Raw genomic sequence first — 18,056 nt, 5'->3', positions numbered from 1 at the left:
GTAGCTCAGTCAGTAAGCACCTGCCTTCAGCTCAGGTCATGATCCCAGGGTCCTGGGATCAAGCCCTGTATTCCCGCACCCTGCTCAACAGGAAGCCTGCTTCTCCCTCTCCCACTCTCCCTGCTTGTGTTCCCTCTCTTGCTGTGTCTCTGTCAAATAAATAAAATATTTAAAAAAAATAAAGTGAAGAGTTAAGGAATGTAGAGTTACAGATTGTTCTGAATTGAGTGTTCAGACAATTTCTGCTGTTCGGATAGTAGGAGGTGTAGAATGTTGAATAGTAGTATTTGAATATTGACCCATTACAGGTTGACCTTCATGATAAAAGATGTACTATTAGTGGAATATTGATGGTCCCAAAAAATGACATGGATTAATTTCAAGGATCACAGTCATGTGACCAGAGTTAGCCAGTCAGCTTGCAAAAGCAACACTGTAACCTGAAAAAATTTCAACAGTGATGAAACACTTTTGATAGCTTCAAGAAGTGATCAAAGGTTTGATGTGTATTGTATAATGTGGGCTCCTTCACAGTGGGACAAATGGACCAACTTTTGGCAGCTCACTGGTTAGCATGCAGGGAAGGCTTATACATCAGGAAGAATAAGTGGTCTATTTTGTGACTGGTCTACATGTCTGGTGTGATGATTGATTTAGGTAGCATGCTACGGACTTAAGCAATATTCTAATTTTAGTTGTTCTTTATGCCAGCATATCTTAACTGTAAACATCTGAGTGATTCAGATTCTCTGGGCAGCAGCAGCAGCCTCAAAGTTCATAATTCCAAAGAATTACTTTTGTTATGCTAGTCTCTAGTTTTCAGGTGATCTACGAGATGACTTAGGACATTGGCAAGAGTCCAAGAGGCAGAAAAAACATAAAATGTCTGGTGGTTAAGACTTAACTTAAGGCCAGTGTTGTATTTTTCTTTTAGCCCATTATGACACTGATCCACTTGGTCTTCCAGAGTTGTTGAAGTGGGATGGCTGCTGCCACCCAGTGGACACTGTTCTCTTTCCTCTTTTAATGCAGTTGAATCGGCACTGAACCAGACCTAGGCATTTAGGGGACTATGATTTGAGAGCATTATTGAACCAGGAGCTTGTTATACTGTCAGGGAGGGGAATAAGGTTTACCCCCAAAAAGGCAGCTCCCACTTCATACAAAACAGATGTTTCAGTGGCCAGGTCAGCTGCATGCTCAAATACTTTCCATTTGATCAAGAGCTCTAATGGTCCCCCTTTTCTGTTCTTAGTTTGAGTTCACTTTCATTTAAGAGCTCAGTAGGGCAGGAACCATATGCCCTTTAAAAAAGGGGTGTACGTGGCAGGCACATGGCAGTGCTGTACTGGGAAATAGCCTCTCCGAATATTCCACTACTCATCAAATTTTCAAACTATATCTCTGATACCCCCCCCTTCTTCCTTCTGGGGGCCTATAGTATTTTTGCTAGACTACCTGGAAGGGGACAGGAATCAGCCATCATCCTGTGGTATTTCCTGAATGGAAGAATTTTGAGCATTTTCAGTATAAGTATGTAACAGTTAGTACAAGGTTAAAACACAAAAACAATAGTACATTGAATTGCCCTAAAAGCCTCACCTGCAGGATCACTTAAATTTGTCTTTCCGATTGCTGAATTTTCTTTAAAAATTGGGGCATCTTTTCTTACTATAGTAAGAAGCACAGACTGAGAAGTTTTGTACAAGCACTTCAGGATTAAAATCCAAGCTTTTGGGAGATTACATGATTTCTTCATCTGTGAATGTGGGAAAGTACAGGGTGGAGAAGATAACTCCTTTGGGGACTGCATGCATGGTTTGTAGGCATATTGTTTCTCTTCTGATTCTTCAACCCATGATTGATGTTGTTTCTTCTGTGTACCTTCTGGCTTCAGCACAGAAGGGCCTTTCCTGCCCTCATGTACCATGCTGACATATTTTTTCCCATATTCCTCAATATTTTCAGGCACCACATGCTTAGTACTGTCTCATTCCTCATGGGAGTGGGTAGATGATGACTTGAGCATGTGTTTCTCACAGAGTTATAAAAGTTTGTCCCTTTCCTTAAATATCAGCATACTTGACATTCTCGTCAAAGTTGCTAAGGTTGATACAGTGGGGAGGGGAGGGACCAGGGAGTATAAAGGGCACAGAACACTTCCACTCTAGAAGCTAGGTTCTGCATTTGTTTTGTTTTCAGGTAGACCGTAGCCTTAACAAATTTTCTTCTGATGACTTTTTAATCTTTGTAAAACTCTGTAGCCTCATTGCTGTCCTCTGTTTAATCTTTGGAGTTGTATTGGCTTAGCAGCCACAGCCATGTTGCCTTTCAGATGGGACCCCATTGTCCTAAGAAAAAATCCCAGTGTTTTACTTGGGAGAATTATCAAACCTAAAGCACTTTTGGATACCTTGTTTCAGTTCTACTCTTTGCCAGTTGAGTAGACCCTTACTTTGAGGGACCCTTACTTTCATTCATGACTTGGATGACAGCAGTTGCTGTCAGAATCTTGAGAGTCTTTGCCTATGCCCTAACGCAGCCTGGAGACCCTTGTATTTATTTTTTCCAGAAAATTAAGCTCTGTTAGCGTTACATCCTCACCACTCAGACTGTTAGGGGTCTGTGAATGGTTTTCATCTTACCCCTACTTGAAGGCCTACCATAGTAACCTGTTACTGTTTCATGGATACTGGGTGAAGATATGAAATAATCAAGGGGACTTTATTTTTCATGGCACAAAAAACAGCATGAGGATGAGGTTGGGGGCAGTACGGGAGCAGCATCAACAGGTTCCACAGTATCAGTGTGGAGGAGCCCGATGGATGACATGGTGATGTGCAGTGGGTTTACATTGCAACGGAGAGACTCTGCTCATCGTCCTGGAGGTGGTTGTAAATAAGTCCAGCCCAGAGTTAGGGCACTTTAAGAAAAGGTTCGAAGTTTTGATTATGATCTTATCAGATTAATGGGTTAATACTGAGAAAGAACAGTAACCTTTATAAAATGTTGTTACAAAAACTTTATGGTTTTTATAGATAGCTAATTTTTAAAAATAGTTTTTTATTTACTTATTTTGTTAAAAGCTTTTATTTAGGGGCACCTGGGTGGCTCAGTCTGTTAATGTGTCTTCCTTTGCTCGGATCGTGATTCCAGGGTCTGGAATTGAGCCCCGTGTGGTTGGGCTGCTTGCCCATCAAGGAGCCTGCTTCTCCCTCTCTCTTTGCCTCCTGCTCCCCTAGCTGGTGTGTGCGTGCATGCTTCCTCGTGCTCTCTCTCTCTCTGACAAATATATAAAATCTTAAAAAGAAAAAAAAAAAGATTATTTGAGTGAGTGAGCATGAGCAAGGGGCAGGGGGGAGAGGCAGAGGGAGAAGCAGACAGATATCCGGCTGAGCAGGGGCCCCACAATGTGGGGCTTGATCCCAGGACCCTGAGATCATGACCTGAGCTGAAGGCAGATGCTTAACCAACAAAGCCATCTAGGGGCCCCTAAAAATAGTTTTTATACATTTTTTTAAAGATTTTATTCATAAGTAATTTCTCCATCCAGCCTGGGACTCAAACTTAGAACCCTGAGATCAAGAGTTGCATGCTCCATGACTCCACTGACTGAGCCTGCTAGGTTCCTCCATATAATATTTGGTAATTTTTAAAAAACATTTGTTTTGGGGAAGAGGAGTTTGGAAATAAATCTGAAGAACTTAGAATTTTAGCTTCATTGGCCATAACTTTCTGATACTAAAGAAAACCTTGAGCTATTTATATCTAAATCAAGTAATATATGATATGGAGTTTCTACATTTTGTTATATAAGAGAAGTACACTATGTTTGCCTTGTTTCCCTTAGAGTGGCATTTTATTTTTAAAGTTTTTGGGTAAGTAGATGTTGCTAAGCTCTTTCAGAATGATTTCCATTAGACAAAATAAACCAGCAATGGAATCTATCTTAATAAGTTACCAGTTATGTAAATTGAAAGTAACTACAGAATGTTCTTAACCATTTAGAATTTTGGAAATAAATTAAGCCAGGTTCTGTATGTATGTTCACCTGTGGGCTTACTTTGTTTCAGTCGTCAATAAATTTTGAGAAGCATTCTGAAAACTTTTCATGGACAGAAAATCGTTATGATGTGAATCGTCGACGACACAACTCTTCAGATGGCTTTGATTCTGGTATTGGACGTCCTAATGGAGGTAAAATTTGCTAAGAAATAAAAGTTTAAGGATAATTTTCTTCATGTTCTTTTAAGAGTGTTGATATTGATTCAATATTTAAGCAAAACCATCTTTGAATTTATAATACTTTACCATTATTAAATAAAGGTAATTTTGGAAGGAAAGAAAAAAATGGATGGCGGATGCATGGAAGAAATGGTACTGAAAACATAAATCATCGAGGGGGATACCATGGTGGAAGTTCCCGTTCTCGTAGCAGTATTTTCCATTCTGGAAAAAGCCAAGGACTACATGAAAACAGCATACCTGACAACGAAACAGGGCGGAAAGAAGACAAGAGAGAACGCAAACAGTTTGAGGCTGAGGATTTTGTAAGTTTCTTGTAGTTTTAATACAAACGAGGTTTCCACAAGTGCCATTTTAGTCTCAAGGCTTTCTCATGAGATTTTGTCATTATGGTTCATTCTTCATAGAAATCACACCAGACAGGTTCAATTATTATTTTTTTTTATTTTTAAGTTTTTATTTATTTATTAAAGATTTATTTATTCTAGAGTGGGTGGGTGCATGCATGCTTGAGTAGGAGCAGGTGAAGGGCTGAGGGGAGAAAATCTCAAGTGGATTCCCTGTAGACTGTGAGTTTGTTGCGGGGCTGGATCTTATGACCCTGGGATAAATTATCTGAGCTGAAATTTAAGAGTCAGATACTCAATTGACAGAGCCACCCAGCTTGCCTGTCCCCCCTCCCTCCCCCCCAGGTTCAATTATTTTTAATCCTTACCTTTGTGAGGCTCTTTGTTTATATAATTTTCCACTTTCTCTTCCTACTTTCCTGTGTTGTGTCTTATGGCAAGATCTTTTAAAAACTTTCATTTCTAAAACACTTTTAAGCTTTTGGAAAGAATTTTTTTTCTTTTTTTAAAGATTTTATTTGATAGACAGAGATCACAAGTAGGCAGAGAGGCAGGCAGAGAGAAGGAGGAAGGGAAGCAGGCTCCCCGCTGAGCAGAGAGCCTGATGCGGGCTTCGATCCTAGAACCCTGGGATCTTGACCTGAGCCGGAGGCAGAGGCTTTAACCCACTGAGCCACCCAGGTACCCTGAAAAGAATATTTTACCAGTATGTTTTGTTCAGATTCTCTCTTTTTAAATAATACTTGATTATTCATACATTGCTCTTAAGCTAATTCTGCGATAACTCTCCTTATCTTTCAAGTACAATATTCCAAAGTTTATTAGTAGTCAGAGAAGGCAAACTAATTGTTGACCTAGGTTCGATATAATTAGAAATGTTAACTCTACTCTTGGGGTGCCTGGGTGGCTCCGTCGATTGAGGTTGAGCGGTTGAGCATCTGTCTTCAGCCTGGGTCATATTTCCAGGGTCCTGGAATCGAGCCCCACGTTGGTGTGCCTGCTTAGTGGGGACTGTGCTTTTCTCTCTTCCTCTTCCTCTGCCCGCGCTTGCTCTCTCTAAAATCTTGAAAACAAAAAACAAAACAAAACAAATCGCAAGAAATGTTAACTCCACTCTTAAAAACAAGTATGAACTGGATGCCTGGGTGACTTAACAGACTTGTTATGCGTCTGTCTTTGGTGCAGGTCCATGATCCCAGAGTCCTGGGATCAAGTCCCACTTTGGGTTCCCTGCTTGGTGGGGAGCCTGTTTCTCTGCCCCTCCCCTGGCTAGTGCACGCTCTCTCTCTCTCTCTCTCTCTCTCTAAAATAAAATCTTAAAAAAAAAAAAAGTACAAACTATGCAGAAACAATTTTCTTAATTTTTCCTTATTTTTAAGTCTCACTGTGTGGGTGGCTATCTAAACACTGTCCTCCTCCAGTTGTGTAAAAAATTGATCTAGTGTAAAATCTTATTTATCTAGTATTTTTTGTGGTTCATCCCTGGTAATTTATTTTTCTGTATATACACTCATTTTTCATTCTGTATCTATTTGAGTGTCTCTGTGAATCCAGCTGTCAATACATAGAACAAGGTAGTAAAGTGCTTACTTAATCTCACTGAATTTCTATTCTGTTAGATACATTCATGACATAAAAAGAAGTAATTAGTATTTTGCAGAGAATTTAGGTAAGAAGTGACTGGGTGGCTACTTGGGAGGTCAGGAGAGGTTTCTCTAGGGAAGTGACATTTAAACTGGGATATACTTGTTAAGGAGTGAGCTTTGTTAAAACTGGAAGGAAGAGGAAGAATTAGTGCAGAGGCCTAACTAAGGTTGGGAGCGAGCTTGTAATGTTTAAGGGATAAAAGTTAGGTCAGTAATGGATAGTGATTATTAAACCAGGTTAGAGAGGTAGCAAGAGGTTTTGATTGATTAGGACTTTGGCAGATAAAGGTAAGGACTTAGTGTTTAATTACAGATGCAGTAGGAGGAAGCCCTTTTGGAAGAAAATCATTTGATCTCATTTTAATTTTTTAGAAGACTTTCAGTTATTGGATCTTGAATGGATTACAGGGAGAGCAGGGAGACCAGTTAAGAAGTGGTTGTTGATGGCTTGACTTGGGCAGCTATGATTAATGAAAATAATATTTTGGTTATGTTTTGATGGTAGTTTGGGTGGAGGGTACAAGCAAGTCAAAGAATTTGATAGATTGGATTTGGGCAGGGGAGTAGTGAGAGAAAGAGAACAACAAAATAATACTCAAAGGTCCTGTAAGTGAACTAACTTTGGAATTGCTATGCCTTCCCATTTTGGTGGTTCATTTTTTCCATAAGGTAGAATTTTTATAATATAAACAAACAAGGAGTGGTCATAGTATGCTCTCAGTGTTACGGAGGTTAAATGAATAATGCAGTAAATCACTGAAAAACAGGGTTGTGACACACAACAAGCATCCAGTGAAACCTTGTTGCTGCCATTACTGTCTCCCCCCCACTTCTGAGATGGTGATCCCAGCCCTGAAGATAGATAGACTTACAGTGTAATTTCTAATGCTGTATTTTCTAGAAATCACCTATAGCTTCCAACAAAGTCTTTTGATACCTTACTTAGTTTGTATCGAGAAATCATACTCGTATGCATGCATACTTTTTTGGGACTTTACAGTAATGTCAACAGTGTTAATAGTTCACTTTTGTGGGTAAGTAAAACACATTAGGATTCCTTTTATTCAGCATGTTAAGTACCTTTAAGGCAGCCTGTGTTGCTGGGTAATATGGAAAATATCTGACTGGAAATTTAGGATTCTGAAATTAGTTTTAGAGAGCACATTTATTGCTCAACTCAGTTTTTTAATACCCTGTGAATTACTTGTCGAAATAAAAATTTGTACTTTGAGTGTGTTAACTAGTGCATCCAGCAGTGAAAACCTAACAACTGTTGGGGAGTGAGTAGTATGATTTTTCTCTTCCTTGCTCTTAATCTTAGGCTGAGAGGATAATTTTTCTAGTTGGTGCAAAGACGACATTGTCTTATGTTTTGCTCTGTTTTTTTTTGTTTGTTTGTTTGTTTGTTTTAATTCACATTTTTTTTCAGATAGTTGAGGATAAGAATATTTATGTATTTATTTTTAAAAATACTTTATTTGAGAGAGAGGAAGAGAGAGAACAAGCCAGAGGGAAGAGGGAGCAGGAGGGAGCCCAGTGCGGGGCTTGACCTCAGGACCCTGGGATCATGACCCAAACAGAAGGTAGCCACTTAACTGACTGAGCCACCCAGGTGCCCCAAGGTTAAGAGTATTTGTTTGCCCTCTAGAAGTGAGGATAGTAACATTCTGATGGTTAGCAGAATAAGTTGGAAGTAAGGTTTATGAATAGTCTTTTAATAGTTAAGTGTTGATTGTGCATACCAGGTGTGTGTGGTTGTTGTTGTTGTTTTTTTAATTAATTTATGTGAGAGAATGTGCTGAGTGTGTGCCTGAGAGGGGGAGTGACTGGGGTGGGTAGAATCTCAAGCAGACTTCCTTGCTAAGTGCGTGCTAGGACCCTCGTGGGGCTCCATCCTGGGGCCCATGAGATCATGACCTAAGTTGAAACTGAGTTGGTTGCTCAGCCAGTTGAGCCACCCAGGTGCCCCTTCAGTATGGTTTTGAGATTACTTTTAAAAGGTTTATTTATTTATTTTTTTAAAGATTTATTTATTTGACAGTGTGTGCGTGCCCAAGCTGGGGGTGGCAGGCTCCCTGTGGGATCCTAACATAGGTCTGATCCCAGAACCCTGGGATCATGACCTGAGCCCAATGCAGATGTTTAACCAGCTGGCCACCCAGGTGCCCCTAAAAGGTTTAATTTTAAAATATGTGGTCAGAGGGGCGCCTGGGTGGCTCAGTCTGTAAGTGTCTTCAGTGTCCTGCTCAGCAGGAAGCCTGCTTCTCCCTCTCTCACTTCCCCTGCTTGTGTTCTCTCTCTTGCAGTGTCTCTGTCAAATAAATAAGTAAATAAATAAAGTCTTAAAAAAAGAAAATGTGGGCATTGTGACTCTTTGTTTTATTCTTTTTTTTCTGATTTCTTTCAGCCGTCTTTAAATCCTGAATATGAGAGAGAACCAAATCAGAATAAATCTTTAGCTGCAGGTGTATGGGGTAAGTGATTTTTAATCTATCTTTGAGGGGTATAAAATGTTACTTGTAGGTTCTACTTTTTTCTGTTTTTAAAAATATATAGCCTGGAATTAATTTACTCTTTTAAATATGTTTTTGAGTGCTCAGCTACATAAAAAGGTAGCACTTAATCTTTTACAAACAAGATACTGGGATAGAAAGAGTTTGATTTGAAATACTTGATTTGCACATATTAGTACCATTAAGTATACTCGTGAGTTTAGTTTTTCTTTTTAAGGGTTGTAAGTTAATGTAATCAATGTCATTTCAAGAGCAGCCTGATAATCTAAGGAAACAAAAACTTAGTTTAAATTAATTTTTAGTTTTTCGCAGTTGAAAACTTACTTAACTGGAAAGATAAGTACTTCTAATCGTGTGACATAAAATTAATCTTTTTACTTAAGAAAATGGTTATACATAGAGAGTATTAAATAATTGTATAAATTTGCCTATGGAACTAATCTGTGTTTGAAATTATTTGCCTTTTTGATTGTCAAAGCTTAATGACATTTTTTGGGTAATAACTCCCTTTTCATTAAAACTGCTGAGTTTAATTTGATAGCATCTTAAAGAAGATTAAACTGCACTCATAGTATAAATCAGACAGCTTTTTAAAGATTCAAGTGAAGTTTAAAATAATGGAAAAATTTTAAATACGAAGATTTGATACCTGAAAAATTAATTATTTGATGCCAAATTCAAAGGTGATGAATCCACTTTGGAACTTATACACATGTTCATTTGTATTTTCCTATTGAAAATTATCAACTTACCAAAACAAAAGGATTGTGGCTTGTGATAGCATACTAGTCCTAATGACGAAGGCATTATTTTAAACTTTGCCACTTCCTCTGCTGTTCTTTATTGTATTTATGGGGTGATACTCTGGGGAGTTACTTTGTTTTCTTTTAATCTCCCGATTTATTTAAGGGCTTTTTGAGGGTGGGGGTGGGGGTGGCAGGACACTGTTAGAACCATGTGAATGGCATTGTTTTTTCTGTATTGCAAATTAGTATTTCTACCACTCTCCCCAGGCCTACACGCCCAGACACACACATACCCAACCAAAAAAATCTCCCAAGCTCCTCTCTTAGGTATGTTTCCTTATTATTCAGTTTTTCTGGGAACAGCTGATTGCTTAAGAATATAGAACCACCTGGAAGGTGTTAAATAGAATCTCTAAGAAATTAGGAATAATTTGGATTTGATTAGAATGAAAGTAAATAAAAAATCAATGTCAGTGAGCATTTGTCATATAAAACTACCTGTAGATACGATTGGTACTGATCCTTGGTTAATTTAATAATTTTAGAAATGATTTAAAGGCAAATACATCTTTGAAAATATTGAGAATAAAATGTATTAATATAAAGATTTTGGTTCTACTGTTTCAGGGTTGGTCTAAGGATTTTGAGCACTAGTTGAAAAGATGTTTAAAAGGAAGATGTACTCTTTACTGTGCCTTAGGTAAACTAAGAAGTGTGTCTGCATTAGAAAAAAGAAAATGGTTAATTGTGGCTTGATCAACTGTTAAATTCCCAGTACTTCCCATAAAATACAATGAGATTTTCATTGTATTACACTTCACTATTCCTTTCTCACTTCCCCTCCGGGTTCCCAAATACTGTTTCCCCATTGCAACATTTAAAATAACAATGTTCCTGAGGAAGACATGAGAGAATTTTAGGAAAGACTTCAATAGAACTTTTCTAGTGCTACTTCCTTCAGGTAAGTAAAAATTTAATAACAGAATGTAATATGTAATAAAAAACAAACTAGGTTGTCCCTGAAACTGTCCTTCCATAGATCAGAAATTGCAAGAGTAAACAGTATCCCAACTGGGAAAAAAAAAAACACCTTGAGGGAAAATAATTATCTTGCTTAAAATACAGTTACATAAGTTTAATTCTACTTAGAACTTAATCAGCTTTTTTGGAAACACCTTCATGTAGCTTTTATCTGTGGCTTCTTTATTGTTCTGATCTTAATTAGGATCACTGTTCTTAGGTACCTAAGATTAATGCTTACTAAATTAATCTATCTCTAGGTCCTTATTAATTTAAAACTAAAAGAAAAAGGTACTTGAGTGTGCCTGTGACAATTTTAAAAAAGTAAGTTGTGTGATTTATTTGGGAGGTGAGAAAGAGAAAAAACGATGTGTATTTGTATGCTGTTTTGAGACACAATTTGTGACTGTTGATATGTATGTTTTCAGAGGTCCTACTGGCTATTTTTGTGTTGATGAATTATGTCAGCAGTACATTACAGGCAGAGGCTAACATTTAGTACTTAGTTACTAAATAATGAAAAATTTCATTCACTAGTAATTAAAGCATAGTCGTGTTTCCGCCCAGCATTTATTTTTGTGTCTATTCCTTGATAACTTGATCTTTCCTGATTTGTGCTCATATTTGATAATGCTACTTAAGAGTACCAAGGTTCATTTTTAAGCATTTTTATTTGTTTAACTTTCTAAAAGCAAATTAGTGACTATTTGTTAAGATAGGTTATTTTCTATATAATAAGTATAAAAATCTGTGATGGAATTTTAGAGAATTCCAGTGATATTAGCCAAAAGCATCAGATTGGGTGACATGATTATATTGAATTAGATCATGATGACAACCAGTTTTATTTTTCTTTTTAATGAACTTTGTAAATAGAGTTAAGAGAAAGGAATAATCCTTCTTGAATTTCTTTGTAAAAGCATTTAGTTGGTAGTTTATGTGTGGAAATGGCTCCACTTTTCCAGTAATATCTTATATGAAAATAGTTGTTAAACTGTAACAAGAAGAAAAAGGTATTGCAGCGTATGTTCAAGGTTGAGAAGGGAAAATTAGTAAGATTTTATTAGACGTTTTGACAAGTAAATTTCAGTGGGTCAGAGTTAGAAATATTATTTATTCATCATGTAAGTTACTCTTTTGAGAAGTGTGAGTAATTTAGGGGACCTTGTTAAGGTAAAACACCATACACCCCTACTCTTGGCATAAATTACAAGTTAATGAATCTCATTTGTTTGAAACTCCCATTACTATAAATCAAATCAGGTATGTACATTAAATTTTAAAAAATTGAAAACCAAAAAGATTAAAATAACATCAATTTATATAAATCAGAAACAGATTTTTGTGCATTAAAATTAGTGTTCACAGTAGGAGTTTGTCTTAATTTGCTGTGGTACAGATTGAGTTTGATATTTGTGTATTATTGTGTCTTATGTAACTAAATTTCATCTTCGGATTAGTGTGAAAATTTCTCATGTAATTCACCCATTTGGCTCTTTTGCTTTTGTTCAAATTGCCTCTTCTCTTAGATCAAGATAATAAGGAACCTAAATCAGTAACTTAGCATAGGAAACAGTGGACTTTGACCTCATTTAATAGTATGCACAAAACAGGCTTCTCATTCAGAACATTTAGTTATAGGCCTATTTGTAGTATTTTTAGTTGGGGATGGTAAACATTTTGCAGTATTTGGCCTAGTCGTACTTTAATTTCCATTTTTTCCACTAGTATAATATAGTGGTTAAGGGTATTTGCTTTTGAATCAGATAGACCTGCGTCCAAACATTAGGTTTTACCTAATGGTTATTCAGACTTTGGGCAGATGATCTGAGTGAATTTTCTGTGAGATGAGGATGATCACAATAATCTGTAATGAAAAAAACATTGTTAATATTGGATAAAATATTTAAATGTGTAAAATCAATCTGTTTTATAAAATCCTTGATCACATTACACGTGTAATGACTATTAGCTAAGTAATGTTCAAATCTAGTAAGCAGGACGTATTCCAATAGATTTATTAAAAAGCAAAAGGAATTTTTTTTCTTTTATAATATGTATTCATTTGACAGAGAGAGACCACAAGTAGCAGAGCAATGGAGAGAGAGAGAAGGGAAAGCAGGCTCCCCGCTGAGCAGAGAGCTCGATGTGGGGCTTGATCCCAGGACTCTGGGATCATGACCTGAGCCGAAGGCAGAGGCTCAACCCACTGAGCCACCCAGGCGCCCCAGCAAAAGAATTTTAAGTGAGAGATCAAAGAATAGACTGAATCAGAAAATCCATACAAGATACCTACATGGAGAGTAGTGAAAGAGGATGAAAAATTGAGATGTCCTCTTTTAACTGTACACGTTTCCAAATTATTTTGTCCTACAGATAGCACTATTTTATTTTATTTTATTTTTTTTTTTTTTTAAGATTTTATTTATTTATTTGACAGAGAGAGATCACAAGTAGACAGAGAGGCAGGCAGAGAGAGAGAGAGAGGGAAGCAGGCTCCCTGCTGAGCAGAGAGCCCGATGCGGGCCTCGATCCCAGGACCCTGAGATCATGACCTGAGCTGAAGGCAGCAGCTTAACCCACTGAGCCACCCAGGCGCCCGATAGCACTATTTTAATAAAAACTTTTTCTCCAAAGAATTGAGCTACTCCTCCTCCCACCATTGACTTTGTATTTAAGGAAAAAGATTATTATATTCATAGATCTTAGGAGAGCATAAATAACAAGATAATAAAAGGATATTTAAGGTCAGTTTTTGTCAGATTACAGTTTGTGAGGATACTGGAAAATGATGGTATGAAAATCTTAAGCCAATATTTGTTGCATTGTATTCAGGTGTTTTTTATTTTTATTTTTATTTTTTTAAAGATTTTATTTATTTGAGAGAGGGGGAGAGAGAGCAAGAGATCCTGAGTAGGGTGAGGGACTGAGGGAGAAGCAGACTCCCTGCTGAGCAGGAAGCCTGCCCTGCGGTTCCATCCTAGGACTCAGGGAGCATGACCTGAACCAAAAGTGGATGCCTAACTGACTGAGCCACCCAGTATCTCTGCCTCCAGGTGTTTTAAACTTATATTTAAAAGAGAATACCTGCTTATATGAGCTTGAGATAATAAGGTCATGTAGAAGAAAGTCCCTGAGATGACTTACTTTCTAGTTTTTGTGTTGTTTTTTTTTGTTTTTTAGATTTAAGTGTTAAAGTCTTTAACCAGTACGTAAATTTTATCTTTTAAATAATAAGCAGTTTGGGTTTTTTCATATCATTTACTGGTTGACCAAGTAAATGAAGAAAGTATAGAAGGAAACATTGGATACTGTTTGAATCCAGAAGCTTCAGTACTTGGAAGATTTATGTCAGGAGAATTTGTAGAGAGAATCTGAACAGATGAACATTTGACCTTTGAACAGTTCAAGAGTTGGGAACCTTGATGCCCCCTCCCACCTCAGTTGAAGATCTATGTATAACTTTTAACCCCCCCAACTTCTAATAGTTAATTATTGTTTGGAAGCCTTATACTCTTAGTACAGGCAATTAACACATATTTTATATATTACATGTATTATAATGGTAGTTTTTAAAAAAATTTTATTCACATTTTAGAGAGTGAGATAGAGAGCACTAGAGGGGGGAGGGTCAGAGGGAGAAGCAGACTCCCTGCTGAGCAGGGAGCCCAGCGTGGGACTCCATCTCAGAACCCTGGGATCATGACCTGAGCCGAATGCAGGTGCCAACTGACTCGAAGCCACCCAGGCACCCACATGTATTATATATTAAGTTCATTGGAGAAAAGAAAACCTGCATATAGGTGGACTGGTGCAGTTCAGACCTTGTTATTCAGGGGTCAACTGTAATACAAAGTGAATATAAATGACTCGAATTAAGTTTGGCAGTTAGTGCTGTCATCATCATCACCCTTCATATTACTTTTATGATACGATTGCTATTAACATGTTCTCATTTTTATTTTTATTTATTTATTTTGAGATAGACCCTGTAGGTGGGGAGAGGGAGAGAATCTCAAGCAGACTTGGAGCCTGACGAGGGGCTCTGTCTCAGGACCCTGAGATCATGACCTGAACTGAAATCAAGGGTTGGGTGCTTAACTGAGCCACCCAGTTAAGCGCCAACTTTCTTGTTTTTAAATGTCAGGCTCTCTTTATTCAGGACCGTTGCACAGGACACAAGTTAGTCTGTATTTTGTTTATTTCTGTCACGGTTTTTCTCCATAATGTTAAATCAATCTAAAATTTGATATATAGCATTGAAATATAATTGGAAGCATATTGTAATGGGGATAGTATTTGACTTTTTTGGACATTTTTTCTAGTATTTTTGTAAAAACTTCACAGTTAACTCTATAATAGGAACTGTTTTTCATTTTATAGATGAGAGAGTTCATAAGATTGGAGCAGGATTCTATAAATTTGGTACAAAGTACTAGTTCTTAACCTGTACTATAATATTTGAATAAGAACGCCCAATCAATGCATTAGCACTGTGTCTATTTCTTTCCCTCCCAAATCCTATCATCTTCCTTTAGGTACCTTCATCATCTTTTACTTTGTTACTTAGCCTTCTGTGATTTATTTCTTAGGCTTCACTTTTCTTCTTCTCCTTCCCCCTTTCCCCCCTTAAATAGGCTTCACACCTGATGTGGGGCTTGAACTCAGGACTCTTGAGATCAAGAGTTGCACGCTCTACTATCTAAGCCAGTCAGGCATCCCTTCACGTTCTTTTTTTTATAGCGTCTTCTGCCTTTGCACTGAAGGCCTTTTTGAGGAAGAATCCAGAATATTTCTTGCTCTAGATGTGTAAGAATCCAAATTTAGGAAAGTGAATTTTGTAGTCAGGAACTACGTTGAGGCTTAAAGATAATATATACCTGTTAGCTTATCTATTCTCTTTCTCTTAGACCTTTTAATTTTAATTATTTATGCACAAAATTATTTTTCCCCTTGAACATTCAGCCTTCCATGTGGGATCATTTTCCTTCTTCCTGTGGTATATTGTTTAGGTTTTCCTTAGTAGGGATCTTTTCTTAGCAATTGATCTTTGAACAAATTTTTCACTTCTGCCATGATGGTTTTTTCAAGTCCTGTTTATAATCCAAGATTTTGTAAGGTTGATTAGTCCCATCTTCAGCATTTAGGTTCTGTTGTGGATACTCTAAAGTTTTTTTCTTTACTTATTTCTGTGGAAGTGTAGGTTGACATCACCCCTTGCAGATGACCCTTTTCCTTTTGTATTTGTTTTCTTCCTTCATTATAGTAATTTTAATATAAGGACCTGTTTATAAGGTAAAGAAGAGAAATGTGTCCTTTAATAGGCCATATTGAACTGGAAGTGCTTTTCAGCATGTTTGAATTTTTTTATTTGCGGTGTACTGATAGAAGTGTCCTTTGCTTTAACACTTGAATTTCTCTAAGATCTTGGAAACTTTCATACCTTTTGCATTTTCTAGCACCATTCATATCTGATTCTGAGATTAATTAATTAATTAATTAATTTAAAGATTTTATTTGTTTATTTGACAGACAGAGATCACAAGTAGGCAGAGAGGCAGGGGGGTAGGGGTGGGAAGCAGGATCCCTGCTGAGCAGAGAGCCTGATGCGGGCTGGATCCCAGGACCCTGGGATCATGACCTGGGCCAAAGGCAGAGGCTTAATCCACTGAACCACCCAGGCACCCCCCAAATTTAATTTAATTTAGAGTTTGAGTACCAGGCTGTTAAGAATTTCTCCTAAATTTGAATTTTAAGTTTTGCTAATTTGTAATCTTTTTTTTTTAACAGTTTAATTCACACTGTCATCATGTATTTACCAGAAGCAATAATTGCAAAATTTAAATTGTTTAGTGTTATTTCTGGCATTCTGGATTCACGTGTTTGAGATCTTTAATTTATGTTTTGTTGCCTTGTGTATGTTCTTTAGAAAAGTTATATATTGCTGAGTTAATTTCTGTGTGTGTGCCTGAAGATTTCTTTCTTAGCCTTTATTTCTTAGGCCTTTTAAGGCCTCCGAGAAGTTGGAATGTTTGCCTTAGTAGGTGAGCCATGTGTTTAACCTATGGGAAGATCTGCTCTTTGCTTTTGGTCCTTGTTCTTTTGTACTTAACCATTAAAATAAATGAAGTATCATACCAGCTGTATATTTTGAGGAGTTTGAAGCCTCACATGAGCCTTGAGAGTATCTTTGTGTCCTTACTGATCCCTTTGTAGTTTAATTTTTGAGGTAATTTAGTAGGAAGTTTGGTTTAGTTTGAGGTTGTGTATCTTCACAAACATGTAGGCAACTCAACATCTCACAGGATCTGTCTTACTTAATATATTATGCTAATTTGATTTAGATTTTCTTAGCTTTCTCCCCTTAAATTCATTCTTTTACTCTAAGTTCTCCAACTATGAAACTGATACTTTGAGAATTTTTCTAAGGGAGGAAAGACATACTTCACCGCAGTAATTGTGAACATGCTCACATATAATACCTACACTAACTGAACTCTAGGGGTATGTATAAACTAAACTTTGTGGGCAGTTTTTCATATTTTAACAGCTGCAGTTTTCTTGAGAAAAAGCTTTGCGTTAGCAGCTATTATCCCTAGTACTAGCTTCAGAAGGATTGAATTCATTGCCCTATAACTTTTGCATAATACCTTCATTGTAGTTAGGTGGCCAATAAATATTTGAATGACTTAGTATTGTGAAAATAGAATTCTGTTTTCTGTTAGCCATAACATTAGTAGAAATTTAGAAATAGAGGGACTATAGTTCCTTTCTTATTGATAATGACTTATATGATGAGATGAGAATGAGAAGGAAGTAGGAAAAATGTCTTTTTAAATTAGAGAAGGCAAAATATAATGTACTTTATCTCCCAAATCTTAGGTGCAACTAGGGTGAAATTTGCATTTAAAAAAATTTAAAATATGTTAGAATGTACATTAATCTTGGTTTAGTCATAGTTAACATTTGAGGCCACTCTTGAGCTGAAATCATCTGTTACTTGACATTGCTCAATTCTTGCTATATTCTGTTTGATTATGTTATAGCTTTATTTCTGAAACAGGAATATAGCTTATACTTATTTAGCTTAATTATTTTACCCAGGCAGCAGCTATTATTTTTAAATATAATCAAGGTTTGGAATATGTTGTTTTTTTGGTGGTTTAATTTAATGTGTGTAACTCTTGCTCGTGCTTTATTTATGCAGAATATCCTCCGAATCCTAAATCTAGAGCTCCAAGGATGCTGGTCATTAAGAAAGGTAATACAAAAGACTTACAGCTATCTGGATTCCCAGTGGTAGGAAATCTTCAGTCACAACCAGTTAAGAACGGGACTGGTCCAAGTGTTTATAAAGGCTTAGTCCCTAAACCTGCTGCTCCACCTACAAAAGTAAGTTCTGAATTGTTAAAATGCAAGTTTTAAGTTGGTACCAGTTGAGTTACTTTAAGAAAAGAATGTTAAAAATTTTACACCAAAATGAGGGGGTTGTTGGTGGGGTGCTTACTTCAGGTAAAAAGAGTTGGCTCATTGTGTGTC

General features: G+C 36.9%; 1 protein-coding gene across 7 annotated transcripts in view; it reads left to right on the top strand.

Annotated features, from left to right (window-relative positions):
* Positions 1-18,056, top strand: part of GPBP1 (GC-rich promoter binding protein 1) — a 76,807-nt gene that overhangs the window by 40,795 nt on the left and 17,956 nt on the right. For 5 of the 7 annotated variants that reach the window (XM_032336187.1, XM_032336186.1, XM_032336190.1 and 2 more), the window contains exons 4-8: positions 4,074-4,197; positions 4,327-4,550; positions 8,646-8,712; positions 9,765-9,824; positions 17,725-17,909. In XM_032336187.1, coding sequence (XP_032192078.1) covers positions 4,074-4,197; positions 4,327-4,550; positions 8,646-8,712; positions 9,765-9,824; positions 17,725-17,909 — 660 coding nt within the window. The remainder of the gene's footprint in view (positions 1-4,073; positions 4,198-4,326; positions 4,551-8,645; positions 8,713-9,764; positions 9,825-17,724; positions 17,910-18,056) is intronic. The other 2 variants (XM_032336189.1, XM_032336191.1) reach the window with 1 other exon arrangement.

Source organism: Mustela erminea, chromosome 3, assembly GCF_009829155.1.
Source record: "Mustela erminea isolate mMusErm1 chromosome 3, mMusErm1.Pri, whole genome shotgun sequence".
Classification (NCBI taxonomy): domain Eukaryota; kingdom Metazoa; phylum Chordata; class Mammalia; order Carnivora; family Mustelidae; genus Mustela; species Mustela erminea.
This window is presented reverse-complemented; position numbering and strand designations above follow the sequence as displayed.